Source organism: Myxocyprinus asiaticus, chromosome 30, assembly GCF_019703515.2.
Source record: "Myxocyprinus asiaticus isolate MX2 ecotype Aquarium Trade chromosome 30, UBuf_Myxa_2, whole genome shotgun sequence".
NCBI classification, from domain to species: Eukaryota; Metazoa; Chordata; class Actinopteri; order Cypriniformes; family Catostomidae; genus Myxocyprinus; species Myxocyprinus asiaticus.
Genome location: NC_059373.1, coordinates 2,733,354 through 2,757,634, shown reverse-complemented (window position 1 = coordinate 2,757,634; position 24,281 = coordinate 2,733,354). Strand labels below are relative to the sequence as shown.

Sequence of the window (24,281 nt, the reverse complement as noted above, 5' to 3'; positions counted from 1 at the left end):
TTACCTAATATTACTCAGTACTTTCTTGGGTAAGTACACTGTAAGAATACTGAAAGTACACGTACAGTAAAATAAAGTGCAACCAAATTTACATAATATCATGACTTTTGACCTGTACATCTACATAAATGCTTCTGCCACAATAACATAATGCCCTTAAATTATGTTTAATATGCATTTAAACGTGGCACAACACATCACAGCTCATCAGAGAGACCAGAAACCCATTAAATCTGCCAATAAATGACCTCACGAGTGATCCATTAAATGTTTGATCAAAATGGGCTCTGCTCTCGCAACTAATGAGTCATGAAGCTCAGCTGGGTGGATGCACAGACAACTGGATGAGTGAAAACACAGAGAGGAAATGTCAAACTGGTGATCTTTACCTCATTAAAAAGCAGGAAACTGCTAAACCCCCCCGGCGAACTCAACAGGTGATCTGGAAGTGAAATCTTACGATGTACCGTACCATTCCTGTGCACTTCTATTAGACAATCGTGAGAACCTTAAAGAAAAGAATTCACGTTAATTACAAAACAAAAAGTTTGTGTCGTATCGAATGCAATTATAATTTTTATGCATTACTATAAGGCAGGAGGCTACGCAGACTTACCGCACCACAGCATGCCATTATGAATCTGAATGGACTGCAGCCGGTCACATGATATTCTGAATTGCCGTTTGACTTGCAGCGAGGACACGTCCCACACAATCACTGTACCCTCCGCACTGCACGAGTACGCCACCATCTGACTTGAATGAGACATTGTCAAGCATTAAAAATGACATGACATTTAACATTTCTGGCCCAGTTATTATTATTATTAATTTATTTATTTATTTTTCTTCCCAATTTGGAATGCCCAATTCCCAATGCTCTCTAGGTCCTTGTGGTGGCGTAGTGACTCGCCTCAATCCGGGTAGCGGAGGACGAATCCCAGTTGCCTCCGCGACTGAGACCGTCAATCCGCGCATCTTATCATGTGGCTTGTTGAGCGCGTTACCGCGGAGACATAGCGCGTGTGGAGGCTTCACGCTATTCTCCGCAGCATCCACGCACAACTCGCCACGCGCCCCCTGAGAGCGAGAACCACATTATAGCAACCATGAGGAGGTTACCCCATGTGACTCTACCCTCCCTAGCAACCGGGCCAATCTGGTTGCTTAGGAGACCTGGCTGGAGTCACTCAGCACGCCCTGAATTCGAACTAGCGACTCCAGGTGTGGCAGTCAGTGTCTTTACTCGCTAAGCTACCCAGGCCCCTGTGGCCCAACTTTGATCTGCGTGGTCTGTGTCACCTGTATTTGTCAGTTCTCTCCTCCAGCGCAAGTCCCGTGACTTCAACACGATGTTCCGTCAGCTGTTTGTTACAGGACATGCTGCACGGATTTACGATGTAAATAAATGAATCCTGAGATCCGATCCACAGCTGCTGCTGATTCACTGCCAACATGCAATTCTGAACAAAGCAAAACCAAAAGAGTGTGTGTTAAAACAACAATCACTAGGGGGCAGCACTACTACCATGGACATAAAAATAACTAGTATGATTTACTTAATTTTTATTTTTAAATGTTTTTGCACACAGTTTTTAAGTAAATCTTAATGGTATAAAATTAAGTAAAATCTACTTAATTTCAGGACATTATATTAAAGTGAGAAAATATGATATACTATGATATATGGTACTTATTAACATTTAAATGAACATATTATTAGAACATGTCAGGCTTTACATTTTCCTTACAAACATGTTTCATCATGTACTACATGACATATGGAAGCTTCTAAATGCATGAAATTGCTTTTTTACCATGAACTGGTAACTTTGAGTAAAAAATAAAAGTACTAAGTTACTAAACTAAGTAACCAATCATAACAACAAAATTAACAATAAAAATGGTGTAATTAAACTGGCAAACAGTGAAGCCATGCAAGCTCAATTATTTAAGCCCGGTGCATGCTGGGAACACCAGCTTCGAAAAGTTAAGTCAAATGTACTTATTTTATTTACCAGTGAAATTTACTCAAATTAGCAAATAAATATGACAAGGTTTTCTACTTCAGGACTGACAAATGATGACACATTGTAAAGATAAACAATTATAAACAATATTTATAATAGCTAGAGCATTAATTTTTACATGTTTGTATGTAGAATTTACTTAATATTTTCAAGTTCATGTTTAACTAACTTATTTAATATAGAAAGTACTTCATCTTTTCTGCTTTATTTACTTAACAAAAAAAAAAAAAAAATATATATATATGTTTTTCAGTGTATGAAAGCTTTAAGGTGGACTTGAACAAATAAAACAATCCAACATATTCCCCATATTTCGTTTTCATAGAGTTAATGTCCAAACTTTGGCTTGTAGTGTATGTGTCAAAAACATACAATAAATGAAATATAAAAAATGGTCAATAGCAGCATTCAGCGGAGAAATATTTCCATTGAAATGACTGCAAGTAGCTTTGTAATAGACAGGATAATGTACAGCCAGTCGCTGTTGCAAAATATCTTGCGTATTAGTTACAAAACTAATATACGGGTGCATCTTCAACTGCAGGAAATTTCTTGTCCCAGGGGTTGATTTTTTATTAAAACTAACCGATTATTATTTTTATTTTTTTTTTCTCCTCAATTTGGAATACCCAATTCCCAATGCGCTCCAAGTCCTCGTGGTGGTGTAGTGACTCGTCTCAATCCGGGTGGCGGAGGACGAATCTCAGTTGCCTCTGCGTCTGAGACCGTCAATCTGCGCATCTTATCACGTGGCTTGTTGAGCGCGTTACCACGGAGACGTAGCGCATGTGGAGGCTTCACGCTATTCTCCGCGGCATCCACACACAACTCACCACGTGCCCCACCGAGAGCGAGAACCACGTTATAGCGACCGTGAGGAGGTTACCCCAACGTGACTCTACCCTCCCTAGCAACCGGACCAATTTGGTTGCTTAGGAGACCTGGCTGCAGTCACTCAGCATGCCCTGGATTCAAACTCGCGACTCCATGGGGTGGTAGTCAGCGTCAATACTCGCTGAGCTACCCAGGCCCCCAAAACTAACAGATTTTTTTATTTTTATATGAAGGTCTCATTAGAACTAATTTGGAAACTTTTCACCAGACCTTCAACCTTTATTTTTGGTACTTTTGAAATGCCTTTTGTGTGTTCATTTGACTGTTTTTTTCAATATTAAACTATGAATATGCATTATAAAAATACAAATGATTACATGTTTAAAACTAAGATCATCTAAACAGAGTGAAATAAACATAGGCCTGATGAATTTTGAAATTTATTGTGAAAATAATTTCTATATACTTTTTAAAATTATGACTGTCCCACAGTTGTGGCATCATTTCCACCACACCAAACTACTTTGGCCCTAATAAGATTTTTTCAAAAGTTAGTGTACTTGTTATCCAAGAGGACAAAAGTGTCAGTGAAGAGTATGCTTGAGATGAAATATGAGACAAAACAAAGAAAAATCAAGAGAAATATCACATACATTTATTCAGTGTTATTTCCAATCAAGCTGTAATTTTGCCAAACTATGCATTAAGTGTGAAAATATTATAGAATTGTGTGCTTTTAGGATACATCAAATGTTCGCTATGAAATTAGCCTTAGCGAGACAAATTAGTAATTTAGCTATTTTATTTGAAAAACATTAAAAATGTCATTTCCATCAGCATCATTTCCAGCACAGAATTCTATGAAACACAATACAGAATTTGAGATGTGCTGGAAATGACACTGTGGTGGGAATTTATTTTGTACCTTTAAGAACAATATCTCCTGTGATGCATGTACACACACTGTGGGACGTTGTAAGTATCCACGCATTTGGTGCAAATAGTGTCGGTCAAAAGCAAATCATTGTTTAAAGCTGAATGCATATTAGCTGTCATAAAAAGCAGTTCTCTGTTATTATCCCTGATTTCCTCCTCACTCATAACTCAAAGAACCTCACATGTCTGATAAGGAGATAAGGGGTGCGAGACATGGTAAATGGCATACGTCACACATCAAGATCGTTTAATCTTTGTTGAGGAAGTTCCTCACCAGACGAGAGGTTCCCACTTGCACGGAGTTCTGCTGCATGGACCAGCTGGTTGCGTCAAACACCAGCATCTTCCCATCACTCATGGCACACCAGAGCTTTGGGTTCCCACCGCCGTTCAAGTCTGACACGCCCAGATGACCTATAATAAGACATGACCACATGCACACTTCAGAACATTGGAAACACGTCTCACGCTTTCATAACAGCTCAGCTTCTGAATGGTGGTAAACTCCTCCCCGTGGTGTGTCAGAGCACTCTTACTGTAGTAATCAAGGGGGTTTGGGGTGTTTGTCAGGAGGAGGGATGTGGTTTGGGAGTGAGATCTGTGCAAAGGGTTTTATTTGCTTCATGTATTCCAGTATTGCTTAACTGGGTGAATCTGATGCAAATACGTCTGGGTCATAAACCCGAAATCAAAAAGAAATGATATTGCATAAAAGAAAATGAAGCTTATTTTTAGGAGAATTTAGGACATTGTGAATTAGTTTTTTCATGACAGTTAAGTGTTCAGTTTTCCCTTCAGATACTCACTACTTAAATGCATTTTGACGTTTTGCTTGTATGTTTGTAGTAATGATTTGGTAACACTTTATAATAACTAAACGGTATGAAGTATTTGTTAAGCATTAGTTTATGGTTTATTGATCATTTATAACTTATCATTCCTACATTATTAATACATTAATAGGCTACATATAAACACCATGTTATTCATTTATGTACACCGTAGCAAACTATTTATTAATGTTTAACAAGTTTATATTTGAGCAGTTTGATAATGTAAACAACTAATGTATATAAGTTGATGCAAACTAACAGATGTGTTTGAGAACATTAAGAAGGCATAAATTCATAGTTAATAAAAATAAATGTATACATGCATTTATAAATGTAATGAACTGGATGTATGTATATTAGTTGGACAGTGGAAGTCAATGGAGCCAATTTTTGGAGGGTTTAAAGGCAGAAATGTGAAGTTTATAATTTTTGTGTGTTATCTGAGGTGTAAAGTTGTTTAAATCATCTTTTTTTATGGTCATTTTGAGGTTTGAGGATTTATGCGGTACGTTGTCATGGCAACGAAGAAGTAAAATAGGATATATTATGATTTTCTCACACTAAATCATGTTAACACACATATTGTTTACGTCTTGTGTCTATATTTTTGAAACGGTGAGTATTTTAATGTTTACGGATTGACCCCATTGACTTCCATTGTAAGTGTCTTAATGTAAACTAGATTTTTTTTTATTTATTTTTTTTATTTCAGGTCAAAATCATTTTTGTTGTAATTAACATTATGCCACAAATGCGGTCTACTGCATTTAACTTGCATTGAAGCCGGAATATTCCTTTAATTGGACATTGCATTTCTAAATAATTTATTTATTAATTACAGATATTTTTACCCTCTAATTGTTCTCATAAACACTTTATCACTGGTTTGCATCTAATTCTACTAAGGACGAAAATAATCATCAAACTGCTTTATCTATATATATATATATATATATATATATATATATATATATATATATATATATAAATATAATGATCTTATTATACAATAAATAATGTGCAACAGAAAATATGCTTGTTAATCGCAGAATAAATCCCTTCAGGGTGATACAAGAGGTCCTGATCACCCTGTCAGGATTTATTCTGCAATAACAACCAGTTGACTGTGCATTATCCCACTTATTACACCGCTACCAACCAAATAAATGAACAAATGGACAGAAAATATTGATTTGCGTTGATATTATGTAATTATGTGAAAAGAAAGAACCAGCTGAAAAGCTGAAATCCACCTCCGGTTTGTTCTGTTGATGTTTATTTTGTAATTAATGATCATCTGACTGCTCATTAAACCGCTTATTTAAAGACTAGTTGCAAAATAAATAAATGCACATGAAACATTGATTTTTAGTTATTTTATTAGCATACTTGTGAAGATTGCACAGAAATCTGAGAAGCAGGAAAGATGGCTTGCAAATACCCGAATGAGCGGTCTGAAATTTCAGACTGCTGGTGCCATTGACCAATCAGAATCAAGTATTCCAGAGTGCCGTGTAATAAAAAAGAATTACATAATATTTGCATATGCTCTCTTAATGTATTAACAACGATTTATAAATAAACTATAAACTAAAGCTTTATAAATACTTCATAACTTGTAATTATTATAAAGTGTCACCAGTGATTCTAATTAGATTCACATTACTGTAATAGTCATTTTGTCAGTAAAAAATTTCTCAACTTTTTTTAATCAAATCAGCATAAATTAAAGGCAGTACACCAAATGCTACCATGACGTATACACATTTTACAAATTAAAAATATTTATTTTATTTTTTCACTTTACATTAGTGAGAATTAGGGGGAAAATGTGCTTAATTGTCATGAAATTCTAATGAGGAGAAAAAAAACACCTTTAAGGCCCTAAATGTAGACTTTGTTAACTTAATGCAAAATATTTATTTTTTTGTTTCTTTCTCTTGATTTTGGGATAAACCAGGTTTTGTGAGATTAACAGTCAGCCATATCACCCTGTAGCTCAAGACTGGTTGCCCACTGAAGCTAAGCAGGGCTGAGCCTGGTCAGTAGCTGGATGGGAGACCTCCTGGGGAAAACTAAGGTTGCTGCTGGAAGAGGTATTGGGGAGGCCAGCAGGGGGTGCTCACCCTGCAGACTGTGTAGGTCCTAATGCCCCAGTATAGTGATGGGGACACTATACTGTAAAAAGGCACCGTCCTTCGGGTGAGATGTTAAAATGAGGTCCTGACTCCCTGTGGTCATTAAAGATCCCAGGGCACTTCTTGAAAGAGTAAGGGTGTAAACCTGGTGTCCATTGGCCCTTCTCAATCATGGCCTCCTAATAATCCCCATCCATAAATATAACTCCAATGTGTGGTGAGAGCACTATGGCTGCCGTCACATCATCCAGGTGGATGCTGCACACTGGTGGTGGTTGAGGAGAGTCTCCTGTTCAGTATGTAAAGTGCTTTGAGTGTAGTGTCAGAAAATCACTATATAAATGTAACATTCATTCACATTCACTCCTCAGATGTGGAGAGAAAACATGTGACTTTTGCAATTATGTTTAGCTGAGTCAATAAAGAATTGGAAAGACTTTTACAGAGTTTCTTATCAGAACATCAGGTGACTTGATGAGTCTGGTGACCAGTCTTCCTTGATGTATATCAGATAGTGGCACTCTACACATGATATATCTGAGGATTACAGTTGTTGAGCTAGTGAAAACGTAATAAATCTGAATCTAAAACACAGAAATGGCACACTTGATATAATGGCTTAAAGCAGCTTCACTTGATGCAAAACATATTTTGACAGACAGTCAGAAATCCAGTTGGTGAAATTGCACTTAGGTGACCCCCTTACCTGATCTAGAGCTATGCTTGTTTAGCTGCCATTATGCCTTTAACAAACTTAGTTAAAGATTAAGTGTCGAGAGGTTTTAGACCCTTGAATAAGGAGTTTCATGTGAGCAACTTGGTTTTTCCATGTTTCACCCAGTTTGCTCAAATCATAGGACATCAGAATAACAGTGACAAGTTTAGATGTGTAAAACGGTTATTTGACAAATACTTTTGGGATGTTGAGGTGTCCTGTGGTGCAAGCCATATCTATCTAACACGACTTTAAACAGCATTTTGTTCATTCTTTCATACTTATTTTGCAATATAAATTGAGAGATTTCATTGAATATTTGTACTGGCAAAAAAACAAAAAACAACACAAAAATTCACAAACAGTGACTAGTTATTGCAACTAAAATATAAGTTTTCCCTTATTTATTCATTCACATAAAACGTTTTTTTTTTTTTTTCTTTTCTCCCCTTTTCTCCCCAATCTGGATTGCCCAATTCCCAATGCACTCGAAGTCCTCGTGGTGGTGTAGTGACTCGCCTCAATCCGGATGGCGGAGGACGAATCTCAGTTGCCTCCGCGTCTAAGACGTCAGTCCGCGCATCTTATCAAGTGGCTTGTTGAGCGCGTTACCACGGAGACGTAGCGTGTGTGGAGGCTCACGCTATTCTCCGCAGCATCCACACACATCTCACCACGTGCCCCACCGAGAGCGAGAACCACATTATAGCGACCACAAGGAGGTTACCCCATGTGACTCTACCCTCCCTAGCAACCGGCCAATTGGTTGCTTAGGAAGCCTGACTGGAGTCACTCAGCACGCCCTGGATTCAAACTCGCGACTCCAGGTGTGGTAGTCATCGTCTTTACTCGCTGAGCTACCCAGGCCTCCTCACATAAAACTTTTAACCTAAAATCTTGATGTTGATAAAACAACAGCTCATAGATAATCTATGCATCAATTACCCAGATGTAATTAAATGAGTCATCATCCTGGATTTGACCAGTGAGATACAGTATATGTAATCAAACACGTAACACAGTAAAGGAGGGGGCGGCAGAAAAGAAAACGCCTGGAGGAACGCGAGTCCCACGATTGAGGAAATAAGCGATGATGCAGACGTGCTGATATAGAAACTCAACTCTTGAATTCCTCGGGGCAGATTCTGAAGAACACCTAAAAAAACTGCTCTCCTTCCTGATTCAGTGAGTTTGCAGGAATGCATAGAAGCATGTCAACATGTTACTACTTTTCCACAAGCAGTCTATCTGCATTGAATCTCCACACACAAGTGAGAAATCTGTGGCAATTCCAGGTGAAACTGGTTTAACAGGGTGACCCGGTGCTGCTAGAAACTCACTTTATTATGAGCCTAAATTTGTCTCGGCAGTATCTGAATAAGCACAAAATATGTACTAAATAATCACTTTTATAAATAATAACCATCAATGTTGTGCTTGAAGAATATGGAGGACAAAGGTAGCCTAAATACATTTTCAAATATGACATAAATGAGTATTTATACTTTTATTTCCTTATTTATGCATTATTTTATTGATTTATTTTCACATTTATTTATTAATTTCTTTGACAGTATGATAATGAAGGGGGTATATCTTTCTACTTCAAGCATAGTAATCAATTTTATTTATTTATTTTTAAGTTAGGCAGATTTGATCCTCCTTAGAAGAAGGACCACCAAAGTTAAAGCATCATCTTCTGAGATTAATTAAATATGTTTAACACAGTAAACATATATACCTGATTTGACATTGTAACAGTTTCATTTGGTTCTGCTATTCTGCCCTAGACTCTAAAAACCATGCTGAAAAAAACCACACACCTGGTTGGCTGGTCTTAGCTGGTTTAAGCTGGTCTCTCAGCCTGCCCAAGCTGGTGCTCAGCTGGATAAGCATGTTTTAGCTGGTCTTCCAGACTGATCGGCTGTAAAGTGCTCAAAACTCCTCTACAATCAACAAACAGACCAGCCTGGGAGACCATCTAAAACTAGGCAACTAGCTGAGATTGATTTTTAACGTGGGTTTTTTTCCTTCTTTTTTTTCTACCAGCCAATCAGAGAGCACGCTCTGCATGTTCATTGTTTTTCCATTTGGCATGTGGTTGAAGTAACAAAATGGCGGAAGTTAGCAAAACAGCATACCGGGCATGTAGAGAAGAACATCCACCGCTTGAGGTGACGTCAGATCCAGAGAGGGGTTGATCTTGTGCTTCAGGGTCTCAGATGTAGTTTTAGGAACCATCATGGGTACTGTGACAAACCCAAAACAATATTAGAATAAACATGACAAAAGACAACGTCAACTGAGACAGACACTAAATAATAGAAATTTCACACGCACTACCATTAGCAAGCTTTACATTGCATATTTTACAACTTTTTGTTTTTGTCCATAAAATGTGTTGAGACTATCAGCTATACTATTGCACCAGTTCTGTAGTGACAAAGACAGAAATAAAATAATTAGTGCAAAATAAATGAAACACGAAATGGAACTAAAAACAATGATCGAAAAATTAAAAACAAAAAATAAATAACATTTTCCAATTTTAGATGTCAATAAAATTATTTGCGCAAAACCAAAGAGACCTAAAAAGAGTGATAAAAAACAAATAAATCCCTTTTTTCGATGTAAATAATTGTCGCAAAATAAACAAAAATGAAACGGAACTAAAAACGGTGATAAAAAATGAACTACAATAAAATAAATAAAATGTTCCTATTTTAGATGTAGACAAAAGATAATAAAAAAAATAAATTAAAAAAAACTAAATTTTTTTTTTTTCAATTTTAGATGCAAGTAAAAATTAAAATCGCAAAATAAAATTAAAAACCAAATGGAATTAAAAAAATAACTAAAAGCAATTCCCTATTTTAGATGTAAATAAAATATTAAAAAACACAGTGATCAAAAAAATGCACTAAAATAAAATAAATACAATTTTCCTATTTTAGATGCACTGTAAATAAAATAATTAGCACAAAATAAACAAAAACTAAACATAACAAAAAAAAACAGGTATCCAAAAACTAAAATTAATTCCATATTTTAGATGTAAATATAATAATTAGCAAAAAATAAAAATAAATAAAACAATACGGAACTAAAAACAGTGATCGAAAAATGAACTAATATAAAATAAATAACATTTTCCTATTCTAGATGTAAATGAAATAATTAGCGGGGAAAAAGAGAAAAACAGAACTAGAATAAAAAAAATCCTATTTTAGATGTAAATAAAACATAATGGACTTCTAGCATTAACAAACTTGTGATCATTTCTAATTAGGCGTGTTTTTTTTTCACTAAAAGATTTAGCTACAGTATTAACTGTAGTATTTATTTCTGAGGTGATCTTTCAGAGGTTGTGGCGTTAAATTTCCACACTTATTGATTGCTATACACACCCTCAAATTTCATCTTGTCAAAGTAGGCTAGTTTTGAAGCAGCATAGATGGCTTTCTGTGTCTGCAGACTGCCGACCACAGCGTCCATCAGTAGAGCATTGGTCAGGGCTTGCTCCATGAACTGAGGGTCCTACACAAGAGATATCACACCATATGTTTACATCATTCCACAGAGCTCATAAGAGGAAAGATTACCCCTCAACCCTCAAGCCAAGAGCTATTACGGTCTGGAGCTTTCAGGAGACGTCTGATGAACAGGAATTTGAGAAAGTGAGAACGACCACACCGAAAACCCAACACCACTGCATCAAACTGTGATCTCACATCGAAACTATCTGAACTCAGTCTGGTGGGGTCTATTTCAAACCACAAATTGACCAACTTTCAATCTCTAGAGGTTCATTTGGGACATGAATTGGGTTGAAATTAATTTAAGACACAAAGATCAAACCTTATGTTCATCAGCCATCTTCCTCCCCGCCCACATCTCTTTGATCATCAGGTGCCACAGATCACACTCTGACTTCAGATTGGCCTCGAACGACTCCTTCCTGAGGGATGTCTTGATCTTCAGCGATGGGATCCTCAGGAGGAGGAATGGAGCAGAAGAAATCTTCACTTCCTACATTGTAACAGTACATAAGAGGCAATTCTGATTGGTTGGTCAGCACTCAGACTTAACAACTTTAAATCAAAAGCTTCATATTTTTTCAATGTTTTTTTCCCCCCTCCCTTTTCTCCCAATTTGGAATGGCCAATTCCCACTACTTAGTAGGTCCTCGTGATGACGCGGTTACTCACCTCAATCCGGGTGGCGGAGGAAAAGTCTCAGTTGCCTCCGCTTTCGAGACCGTCAATCCGCGCATCTTATCACGTGACTCGTTGTGCATGACACCGCGGAGACTCGCAGCATGTGAGCGAGAGCGAGTGAGCCCCATTGAGAGCGAGAACCACTAATCGTGACCACGAGGAGGTTACCCCATGTGACTCTACCCTCCCTAGCAACCGGGCCAATTTGGTTGCTTAGGAGACCTGACTGGAGTCACTCAGCACACCCTGGATTCGAACTCGCGATTCCAGGGGTGATAGTCAATGTCAATACTCGCTGGGCTACCCAATTTTACTTCTTTGTTGCCATGACAACGTACTATTTTTCCATTGTTCCATAAATTTGATTACGTCATTCACAATGCTTCATTGGATTGTAGTCTATTCCCTCATTAAAGACGTTAAGTACACAGTCTTGCAACTTTTTGATTGAATTTTTCAAATGTTTTTTGCTTCAAATCAAAGTTTGTAATGCCATGATTCACCTCGAAGTTGGCTGGCTTGGGTCATGGCTTACAACTCTTTTATTAAAGATTTAATGAAATGCTTATGGAAGAAATGAATGCGAAAAATAATTCAGAACCAAGACGGCTGTTGCAGGAGAAAGTGAGACTTTGAGGTGCAACACTGTCTTAAAAAAACCACGAGGCTCGTGAGATGAGTGTTGAGTGTCAAGTATCTAAACAGAACAGTGAAATAAAACGTAAATAATAACAATCAAGCAGTGTTTGTTTGCTTCAGTGGTTAGGTGTACGTGGTTCTAACCTCAATATCTCTGAACTTTGTGATCTCGGCGTAACCCGGCCGCCCCTCTGTCAGCAGAAAGAGTCTGCGCTGGGTCATGGCGATCTTTCCCACACCATGACTGGTCTTCACCGAAGACGAGAGCTTGTACACACACTCGTTGGTTTCCAGGTGTTCCAGCACGATGGCCGGTAAGTCCACGTCCTGAGCCGCCACTTCCGTCTCCTTCCAAAAGTTGTAGAAGAACCGGAAGATGTCTGGATCTACCTGCTTCTGCTGACCTGTGAGGAGAACATATTTCAAACTTGTCCAGATCATTATGGTGCATTGTTTGGAAAATAGTTCAGTAAAGACTATATGAAGACTTAAATTTTAAATTGTGAGGAAACTAGTTCCAATTCCAGCCAATTAAATGGCGTTTTGAGACACATTTGCTCCAATATTATTGTAAATCCCATGACATTTGAGACAAGCGTGTTCTTTTAAAAACGTCATGGCTGTGAGGAATAAATCAAATGTAGTCGATTCTCAAGAAAAGGTTGTAAATGTCTCAAATCGCACACAATATATTAATATCACTAGTAAAAACAAGAAATGAGATCTTCAAACTTGAACGTTAACCACACAGTTGTGGCTTGCACTCTTCAGATATTTTTAAACAGAAGAATGATTACAACACACACTGCCATGCCACATACTATTACGAAATCCATCTCAGGCATTCGATAGACATGACAAACACAAACTACTGTACTTATACTGTCCAGGAACTGTGCCATGTCACAAAATGGTAAACGCAAGAGGCCTTTTAACAGACAGAAAATGATTAACCATCACTAGGTGCAGTTGAGTATGGGCAGCAGAAATTTAAAAACAAACAGGGTTAGATATTGAAACTCTAATGGTCTGAAAGTGATTTCGAAGACCATTTCTGAGTAGAGGGCAGCAGCTGTTTTCACGCATTCCTGCACATGTACATATGAAGTCACGTGTGTGTGCAGTGCTATGCATGCATTAGATTTGATGGCACAGTGGACATGCAGACTGCGCTTACCATCCACCTCAAGGTAAAAAACTGGGATGAGTCCTCCGCACCTGGCAAACCAAAGCCATTTTTACCACACTTTTTTTATGATGTGTAAGTAGAAAAAGTCAACACTAGAAATGCATGATATATCTGTGATCATATCGGTAATGGCTAGCATGAGCATTTTGGTATCGGTTCGATTATACCGATATTGGAGGCATAATATCTGGGTTTATTGTTTTAAATTCTAGCATTACACTTTTTGTCTATGCCAGGTAAACAAAAAACAAAAAAAAAGACACAGCAGATTAATAATATCTGCTGTAATATCGGTTATTGGCCAAAACGTCTATATCGTTTAATCCCTAAAAAACAGCCTCAAAAGTTTATATACACATTAATAGACGAGGACAGTCAACCAAATAACCACCAGACTAAATACAGCTGTTCAGTATAAGGCAAGGGTATCCTTTGTCCACATGCCATTCTGTCTCACACACATTTAAGCTCAGCTAATAATAGCATTTTTTATATTATCGGTATCGGTTTGATTAGACCGATATTGGAAGCAGATAATATGAGGGCTTATTGTTTAAAATTCTAACAGCATAATATTTATCTATGCCAGCAAAAACAAAACAAGACAGAGTAGATTTATAGTAATATCGGCCATAATATCGGTTATCGGCCAAAATGACCATATCGTTTCATCCCTAAAAACAGCCCCAACAGTTTACATACGTTAATAGGTGAGGTCAGTAACCAATTATCCACCAGAGTAAATAGAGCTGTTCAGTTTAAGGCTAGGGAATATTTTGTTTGTCCACGTGCCGTTCAGATTCATGCACAGTCAAGCACGGCCAATTATAGCATATTGTACATTATTGGTATCGGTTTGATTAGGCCGATATTGGAAGCAGATCACATGAGGGCTTATTGTTTAAAATTCTAACAGCATACTATTTATCTATGCCAGGTAAAACAAAACAAGACAGAGTTGATCTATTATAATATCGGCCATCATATTGGTTATTGTCCAAAACAGTTGCATCCCTTGAAAAACAGCCTTAACAGTTTATAGCCAAATAATTATCCACCAAACTAAATACAGCTGTCTGGATTAAGGCTAGGGTATACTTTGTATTTCCACATGCCGTTCCATCTCTCATACAGTTGAGCATTCGTTCTTTAAAAGTATATAATTTGAGAGCCCGTAGGGATGCGTTCAATGCATGTGCACTACGATTTCTAAATGTTAACTACAGACCTTATTTTATTTATAAATCAAACACATGACTAAAATCCCATGATGAATTTGCAGTCCTGGTTGGCCAACAATATGATGTCATGAATGAACTCTAAGAACCAGCTTTATTTATTGCAGCAGAATAAATTTCAGCAAGAGGAATTTGGATAAAGGGTGCTGTTAATTGACTTCAGGATATTTAGATTGCAGGGAACGTTGTCTTATTTTAATGATTCCCTAGCCAATTAGTTTGCTCCTTAGCTTTGGTTCAATCATGCGATAGCTTTTTGCTGATTGGTCCGTATATATACCCACCCACAGTAAGTGCTTCAAACAGTCTCTGGATGGTGCTCAGGTCCTTGACAATGCCCGACTCCTGAATGTGCCGCACAAAGTCATCCATGTGCAAGTGTTTCTTGGGCAGTTTGAATCTCTTCACCGTATCGCCGTCCAGCGGTCGCGACCGCTCACGTTCATTGTCTCTTTTCAAGCAGCTGATCAGACGTTTTAACTCTGTGCGTCGCTCTGCTGACTTTCTTTCCTCTGCTGGCAGAGACTCAACTAGAGTATTCACCAGCTTGGCAGGGAATATGTCCATGTCTGTCTTATACAAGCTCTGGAAATCTCCAAGGGCATCCACGAGTCTCCCGGCAACGTAGTTCACCTGTCCTCGTAAGTAATAGTAACGTGCCAGGAGGGCGGAGTCGTCTGGGTTTACCATGGAGATTGTTCTGCTCAACTGATTAATGAGATCAGTGTAGTAATTCTGAACATAGTGGTAGGCCAGCGGAGGAGGGAAGTCTGGGAGTTTAAAGGTTTTGATTGGCCTTGAGGGACTCCACAAAGCTGCCGAAAACAAAATGATGACATGTGACATTACTATGACTTTGTTCACACCCTAACAGACAACATAAACTCAAAAATGTATCTTATTTACTTACTTAAAAATGTCTGTGGCCTGATGTATAAACGTTGCATACGCTCAATACGGTCATTAAAGAGTGTGTACAACATTTTCCCTACACACATCAGGATTTACAAAAAAATTCTTAAATGAACTCCGCATGAAAATGTTTGCACTTTTGACCATGGAACACTAAAGAAATGGATTCAAAACTAAACTTATATTTAATATATTTTATTTAAAATAAATAAAAGTTAATATATGGAGTTCAAAAGGGTCATCCATTTCTTTCTATTTATTTAATTTGTTTTTATTTTTACTTACTTGATCTGTATTTATTTAAATAATAAACAAATAAAATGTAATAAGAAATAATTTTAATAAAAAAATATTTATTTAATTTTATATACTGTAGATAAATGAAAAGGCATTGTAATTTAAGCTATAAAAAGGAAAGACTGGTAATGGATGCGATACAAAAGTTAAATGCAAATGCCAGTTCATGGCTTTTAACTTAACATGAAACATTATTAAAATGTACATACTTTTGACTGTGAAATACTAAACGAATTTATTAAAAACTCAACTTTCTATTTCTATTTAATACACTAGATTTAAAATAAATAAATAAATAGATGAATAGATAAATAAATGCATTAAATTAATATATAAAATGTCATTCTCATGTATGGAGTTTGAAATGGTCACCCATTTATTTTTATTTAATTCATATTTATTTTATTTTATTCATATTTATATATATATAATAAACATAAAATATTAAAACAAGAAATAATTTTAATAAAAATATTTATTTAATTTTACATACTGTAGATAATGGAAAAAGATTGGAAAAGAATGCGATACACGAGGTAAATGCAAATGCCAGTTCATGTTTTTTCATTTGACGTGAAACTTGCGGTGAAAATGTGTGTACATTTTACGATGCCACTCTGAACAAATTGATTAAAAACTAAACGTTTCATGTTTATTTAATACACTTCCATTTCAAATATTTTATTCTTTTTAGTTTGAAATGGTCCCCTTGCATTACAACAGTTTTATTTATTTAAAAATACATTATTTTTTAAAATTACATATATTATTAAAAATGTATTGAAAAACAAGCTATAAAAAGTAAAGGACACACTACAGAAGTTAAATGTGAATGCCAGTTTATGATGGTTTTTTTTTTTTAAACTTTACTAAGCATTTACTCTCTATGCCATATTAAGCATTTGGGCATCCTAAAATACGTGGCATGTGATTTTAAAATGTTAATTAGCATCTGTGAGTTTCCCTTACCGCACTGTGAAAGCATTGTGCTCATTGATGTGTATCGGACTGGTACGGTTAATAATCTGCTGTCGGCCAGGTTAGGCATACTCATCCCCAGTCTCTTGTTCAGACCGGTCTCTGGTCTGGAGAATTTGCGGTTCGTCTCCTCAACAGTGGGTCTGCGTGGAGACTCTGTCATGGCCCGCAACCTAAAGACATGAGCGAAACACATTTGAACTTGTAAAGAACTCAAGAGTCCCATCACACAGTCAGTCAGCCTCTAATATCAATATAAAATATTGCTGCAAGCGGCGATGACGGACCCAAGCACAACTGGTCCATTTCCACCCGGTGGCTTTTGGAAAACAATGCAAGGTTGACACATGCATTTGGCATTATTCTAAACAATTCTGAAGTCTGCTGTAAGAGCCACACTTCCTGCAGCCAGGTGGTGGCGCTATGACCGTGACCCACAATAGTCAAGTACATGTGATTAGCCCCCAAGACTAAACATACATCTCAATTTTGATCTAAATTACGCACTGCACACAGAAAATAAATGAGACACTTCCTGTTTCCCATTTTTTGCAATTAATTTAATGCCTCGTCATGGCAACACCATTCGATATATCAAAATCTGTTCGCAATTTAGCATCTTCAATGTCTTGGCATAATGTTGTCTAAATGTGGTGACAGAGGAGGAGTATTATTGAATCCAAAATGGCCGACATCCTGTTGGGTGGAGCTAATGACTATAATTATGAAAGTGTACCAATTTTGGTGACTAGGTGAAAATGGGGGTGCTACAGAGTCCCCCTTACATGCTCATTTTCAAGGAAGTGCTACAGATCCCCCCCGGTCGATGACTCTGATGTGCGTGCAAAATTTCAAGAGTTTTCACGCATGTTAAGTACCCCAAAAGAATAATAATTATAACAATAATAATCCTTAGAAGAACAATAGGTCCTCCACACTTTCAGTTCTTGGGCCCTAATAATAATAATAACAAACAACAACAACAACAACAATCCTAAGAACAACAATAGGCCCTCCACACTTTCAGTGCTGGGGCCCTAATTAATATTCCACTGTCAGCATTACTGTACCTACTTTTCATGCACCATGTAGGGGACAGTGAGGGGATATATCACCAGAGTAAGCGTGGTGAATAGAAACAAAGACAATAATATAAATATTACAAATATATGTATTTCGTGCACAAATAAACAATAAAAAAAAAGGAATAATACTAGTAATTAAGAACAAAAATATTAAAAGTAAAACACACAATGGTATATGGATTGCTTGTCATAGCATGTGTCTTTAAGAAATCTGTTCACATTAAACAGCCCCGCCCCCTCAACGTGCCCGTTTCTTGCTTCACTTGTCAAAGCGCAGTGACGCTCACCGAGCATGAGCGCCGGACGAGTTCTCACACGAAAACTTACTCAACAGCGTCCTCAAGTCACAGATTTCATTAGGTCACCAATCTCGGCACAACACCGGTACATATGTCAGAATAATCAGCCCTCTACAAAGTGAGTAAATCACTCGCACTTGCGACTAAATTTCAAGCTATGCGACTAATATATGTCTGTTATTTACCAAATGGAGAGTAAATATTAAGATTTCACTTGCCAGTTATTGAGTTGTGTAGTGGCGAAGCACCAAAATCCATGTACTGAATAAGAAACTGGTGATTAAGAAGCTGGATTCAGTCTTGTCTTTTACAGTGTGTTGTGTCTCGTGAGTGCGCACTCTGAAGGAAATTGACCTTATTTGGCTACACTTGTCCACGGACTGTCTGTACACAGACCAGTAACGCGCATTCCCTACTGAATAGCTGATGAAAGGTAAAAGTGTCGCAAAACTCAAGAGCTTGTAGATTTCAATTTGAGAACTTGTACAATAAATATTTGTACATGCAAGTCAATACTTATTATGCACGTAAAGTTTTCTTTTGGCTCATTCTGTGGCAGATGGATGGCGGATGTCTTAAATTGTTTAACTTGGGTCAAATGTTTTGGGTATCCTTCCACAAGCTTCTCACAATAAGTTGCTAGAATTTTGGCCCATTCCTCCAGACAGAACTGGTGTAACTGAGTCAGGTTTGTAGGCCTCCTTGCTCACACACACTTTTTCAGTTTTTCAGGTCAGGGCTTTGTGATGGGCACTCCAATACTTTGATTTTGTTGTCCTTTAGCCATTTTGCCAAAATTTTGGAAGTATGCTTGGGGTCATTGTCCATTTGGAAGACCCATTTGTGACTGAGCTTTAACTTCATGGCTGATGTCTTGAGATGTTGCTTCAATATATCCACATAATTTTCCTTCCTCACAATGCCATCTATTTTGTGAAGTGCACCAGTCCCTCCTGCAGCAAAGCACCCCCACAACATGATGCTGCCACCCCCATGCTTCACGGTAGGGATGGTGTTCTTAGACTTGCAAGCCTCATCCTTTTTCCTCCAAACATAACAATGGTCATTATGGCCACAAAGTTAAATTTTTGTTTCATCAGACCAGAAGAAATTTCTCCAAAAAGTAAGATCTTTGTCCCCATGTGCACTTGCAAACTGTAGTCTGGCTTTTTTATGGTGGTTTTGGAGCAGTGGCTTCTTCCTTGCTGTGCAGCCTTTCAGGTTATGTAGATATAGGACTCGTTTTACTGTGGATATAGATACTTGTCTACCTGTTTCCTCCATCATCTTAACAAGATCCTTTGCTGTTGTTCTGGGATTGATTTGCACTTTTCACACCAAACTACGTTCATCTCTAGGAGACAGAATGCATCGCCTTCCTGAGCGATATGATGACTGCGTGGTCCTATGGTGTTTATACTTGTGTAATATTGTTTGTACAGATGAACGTGGTACCTTCAGGCATTTGGAAATTGCTCCCAAGGATGAACCAGACTTGTGGAGGTCCACATTTTCTTTCTGAGGTCTTGGCTGATTTCTTTTGATTTTCCCATGATGTCAAGCAAAGAGGCACTGAGTTTGAAGGTAGGCCTTAAAATACATCCACTGGTACACCTCCAACTGACTCCAGTTAGTACACACAATACTATCCAAAATCCCGTAAAATCCATGATTCAAGGCGCAGAGTCGCCCAATCACCCACGCAAAACATAAACATAAAACAAACTTGAAAATGGATTATTAAAAACACAAGACCAGGTGTGAAGCTCAGAGTCAGCAGCTGGAGCCGCCCCCCCAGATTGCACTGTCAAATGACTGCTGATGGTAAAAGACAGCATGTCACTAATGCGGTTCATAGACATAAGGTTAAAAATTAAATCAATAAAATTCACACAAGTAGTGTCCAAAGGAAAAAGATTTCATGAAAACTAGACAAGAATCAGAAAATAAACTCTGTATATTTTGCCTTTTCTTTTCTCAATTTAACTCGTATGCCGCTAATCTGCAAATGCTTCAGCAATGTGAATGTGCAATAATTTTTCAAGTCAATAATGCATATTTGAACTGAAACTGAAAGAGAGAGAATGATGTACAGAGTTCACTTTTGTAAGCGTTTATTTACCTGCGAGTCTCTGAGCGGTTGTTTAGCTCCATACGATTGAAGGCGTCATTTTTTCTGTTCAAACGATCCCGTAGAAATGAGTGGAATATATGAGTGTCTAAAACCTACAAACACACACACAAATACACATACAGGTGCATAAGTTACAGAAGTTCATGTTGAGTGTAAAACTGCAGCCGAGTCCTTTAATATTTTACCTTCTTGTAAAACGCATGATTGTTCGCCTCTCTCGATCGGAGGAATTCCTCGCTGTTAAAAACACGATGCTCATAATTCAGGAATTCACACACTTCACTAGAGGAAAAAAAAGACAAATTATGAGCATTTATATTTAATATCAATCAAATAGAATAAAAACACCATCATTGTATGCAGACAAATTATTTATGACATTTTGTGTTGTGTTTTCAATTGAATTTGATTCTATCAAATGGTGGCAGAAAAGGTCACATTTTTAGTTGAAATGTTCACTTTTTTTGTAATTCTGTAATTCTAAGGCCAAAGAGAAGTTGGAAAAATGAACATTAAAAATACAATGCTAAAAATGTTGTAGATATGACATGGCCGAATCCAGACCTAAAGATGTTGACGATGAGCTCCATGGTGACGTTCAGGATCATAGTGTTGACTTTGTGCTGCCACCGTCTCCTGTGAGTGCGCAGCTCATTGAGATTAGTACATGTGCCGAGGTGACACAGATCCAGGTCGTAGTGAAGCTGAAGTTCCTTTGCTCTGTAGAAACATGCACAAAACCTGCTAACCACTGCGGGATGACAGAACTGATGATGCAACAACTCAAAAACTCCTCTGATTGAATTAAAAAATAAAGTATAATAATCTCACCACTGCAGATATGCATTTGTTTTGAACAACGCTGTTAGGAATTAATTAAACTGTTTCTTTTGGCTTTTTTTGTTTTGTTTGACTCTTAGTTTGCAGCATGACGATATTTTTAAAACCCCTAACCCAGGCGTTTTCTAACTTTGACCTTGTTTCCACCTGGTATTAAGATGCATTTTTAGTGATCCAATCACATGTGGTCAGCACTAAATACAGGTCTAAACGGGGTCTAAAACGTTTTGTGATCGGAAACCACATACGAATGTGTCCTAAAAAAAAAATTTGAGGTGTAAATGCTAATCTGTCCTCAATGCGTCCTGGCAGCAGTGAAGCGCCACCCCTCACCTATCAATCAACCGTTGTACTAAAACAAGAGTGTAAACTTTGCCGGATATGAAAAAACAGATATACTGTACACACAAGCATGAGAACTTCATGGATCATCTTCAGTGTGTCTGATATCAACATGCACAGACACTTATGAGAAGCAGACATCTGCAGCTCAGGTTAATGTAGGCAATTCACTAAATCATGCAGTAACACACTGACATAGTGATTGATGTATGTTGTCATGAAACAGGGTCCGTCTCCTCCAAATCCGATCACAAGTGGTCACCGGATATGCATTTAAGCGACTAGGTGCAAACAGTGATGTGTTTCGCCTGACCACATATGATCGGATCACCTGAGACACATCTGAATACCAGGTGGAAACGGGGTCTTTTTGATGCCAAGGACCCCCAAATATGACAATCACTTTGCGAGGGACCCCCTCCTAAACTATATAAAGGTCGCAATGTTTTTTTTTTTTATGTATTAAGAAGAGAAAATCTTAAGTGTGATATTTTGAAGACAATGTAAATAATTCGCTTTTATATTGTTGCTGTAGTAAAGCCAAAAGAAACTACTAAAATGTATTGACTAAATTAAAACCATCTGCTATGACCATTGATCAGAGGTATAGTCAAGACCAGACCCTCCAAGACTCAGACCCAGACCAATACCAGACCCCCTAAGACCCAGACCGAGACCTGTCGGTCCAAAAACCAGGCAGTACATTTTTATGAACCAAGAATATGAAATTTATATTTGAAGAATCTTCTTTAAAGTTAAAAATGCAAATTCTACCACAGCAGGCTCTGACATTTTCCAGACAGCTACATAGAAAAACAGTCCAGCTTCACAAGATGCCTTCGTAACCCAAATGCCTAGCTATATGAATAATACAACTAAAGTGAAGTGAATTGGTTAGACAGTCAAGATGATGTAGCTCCTAGTCTGTCCACCATAGTAGCATGGCATTGGTCTGATTTTCACTACATGTAAACCCATTCCTTTTATTCTCCCACCACAACACCCCCAGTGTCACAAAGCTGATAAAAGTGAAAAAAGTGTCATATATAGCTCTTTATTGCAGGCATCATTTTTAAAAAGAAGAGGAAAAAAAAAAAACCCTAAAGGAATGCTAATAGATTGTTAATGAAATAATACAATTTCAGTCTATCCAACAGGATCTTAATGGATACTTATCTGATTCCTTTAGGATTGGTTCATAATTATGAAATGTTTCTTCAAGATTTTTAGCATCATAAACAAACTCTCAAAACACAGATGGCTGCTTGACATGTTAATAATAAATGCCAAATTCATCTTTCCTAATCAAAAGTTAAATTAAGAGATGGAAACTTAATTGAAAAGTATTGTTGAAAAATGTAACTATTAAAACAACTCTGTGCTGATGTAAAACAGTTGCAATGATTGAAAGAATTCATTAACGGACTTCCTGAAACCATGGGTAACTGAGAATTGTGTTTCATATGCATTATTAATATAACAAAATAACAATGTTTATTTTTCAACATCACACACATCTGTTGAGCACATGAACACAAGGTGTTTAAGTCACTGGCTCAGAGCGCGCTCACAGACTGAGTTCTGCTGCAGCACTCTCACAAATTATCTCATTATAAACAACAAGGTGTAGAAAGAATGCAAATAAGATATTTATCATGCAGTGTAGACAGCTTCATTGATTATGATGGGAGTTTTGGCGAGAGCGCAGCACTCAGTCATTGAGTTCATTCATGCTGAACTGAAGTGATTGACAGCTTCAGTGATTATAAAGGGAGTGTTCTTTGCTCGCTTTCTGCATTTAAATCACAATTTTAATAACAGTTGCTTTTCATGCTGCTAAGAGGAACAATGTGAAGTTGACCAATTAATCACTGTCTTGATGTACTTACTGATGCACAGAACAGCAATGAACTAATTCATGAACACAGTTCTCAGCTTTTTCGGGATGTGGAGCTACAGTTGAAGTCAGAAGTTTACATACATCTTAGCCAAATACATTTAAACTCAGTTTTTCACAATTCTTGACATTTAATCATAGAAAACTTTCCCTGTCTTAGGTCAGTTAGGATCACTACTTTATTTTAAGAAAATGAAATGTCAGAATAATAGTAGAGAGAATGATTTATTTCAGCTTTTATTTCTTTCATCACATTCCCAGTGGGTCAGAAGTTTACAAACATTTTTTCAGTATTTTGTAGCATTGCCTTTAAATTATTTAACTTGGGTCAAATGTTTTGGGTATCCTTCCACAAGCTTCTCACAATAAGTTGCTGGAATTTTGTCCCATTCCTCCAGACAGAACTGGTGTAACTGAGTCAGGTTTGTAGACCTCCTTGTTCGCACACGCTTTTTCAGTTCTGCCCACAAATTTTCTATCGGACTGAAGTCAGGGCTTTGTGATGGACACTCCAATACCTTGATTTTGTTTTCCTTTAGCCATTTTGCCACAACTTTGGAGGTATGCTTGGGGTCATTGTCCATTTGGAAGACCCATTTGCGACTGAGCTTTAACTTCCTGGCTGATGTCTTGAGATGTTGCTTCAATATATCCACATAATTTTCCTTCCTCGTGATGCCATCTATTTTGTGAAGTGCACCAGTCCCTCCTGCAGCAAAGCACCCCCA

General features: G+C 37.4%; 1 protein-coding gene across 2 annotated transcripts in view; it reads right to left on the bottom strand.

Moving 5' to 3' along the window:
• LOC127420660 (DENN domain-containing protein 3-like) overlaps positions 1-24,281 on the bottom strand; it is a 44,842-nt gene that overhangs the window by 4,628 nt on the left and 15,933 nt on the right. Inside the window, exons 10-22 of one of the 2 annotated variants that reach the window (XM_051663083.1) lie at positions 21,039-21,194; positions 20,660-20,756; positions 20,463-20,566; positions 16,948-17,129; positions 15,054-15,584; positions 12,487-12,746; positions 11,345-11,515; positions 10,894-11,023; positions 9,628-9,735; positions 4,075-4,214; positions 1,303-1,463; positions 617-756; positions 390-508 (exon numbers count right to left, since the gene is read on the bottom strand). In XM_051663083.1, coding sequence (XP_051519043.1) covers positions 390-508; positions 617-756; positions 1,303-1,463; positions 4,075-4,214; positions 9,628-9,735; positions 10,894-11,023; positions 11,345-11,515; positions 12,487-12,746; positions 15,054-15,584; positions 16,948-17,129; positions 20,463-20,566; positions 20,660-20,756; positions 21,039-21,194 — 2,299 coding nt within the window. Of the gene's footprint in view, positions 1-389; positions 509-616; positions 757-1,302; positions 1,464-4,074; positions 4,215-9,627; positions 9,736-10,893; positions 11,024-11,344; positions 11,516-12,486; positions 12,747-15,053; positions 15,585-16,947; positions 17,130-20,462; positions 20,567-20,659; positions 20,757-21,038; positions 21,195-24,281 lie in introns of those variants that run through there. The other variant, XR_007893845.1, reaches the window with a different exon arrangement.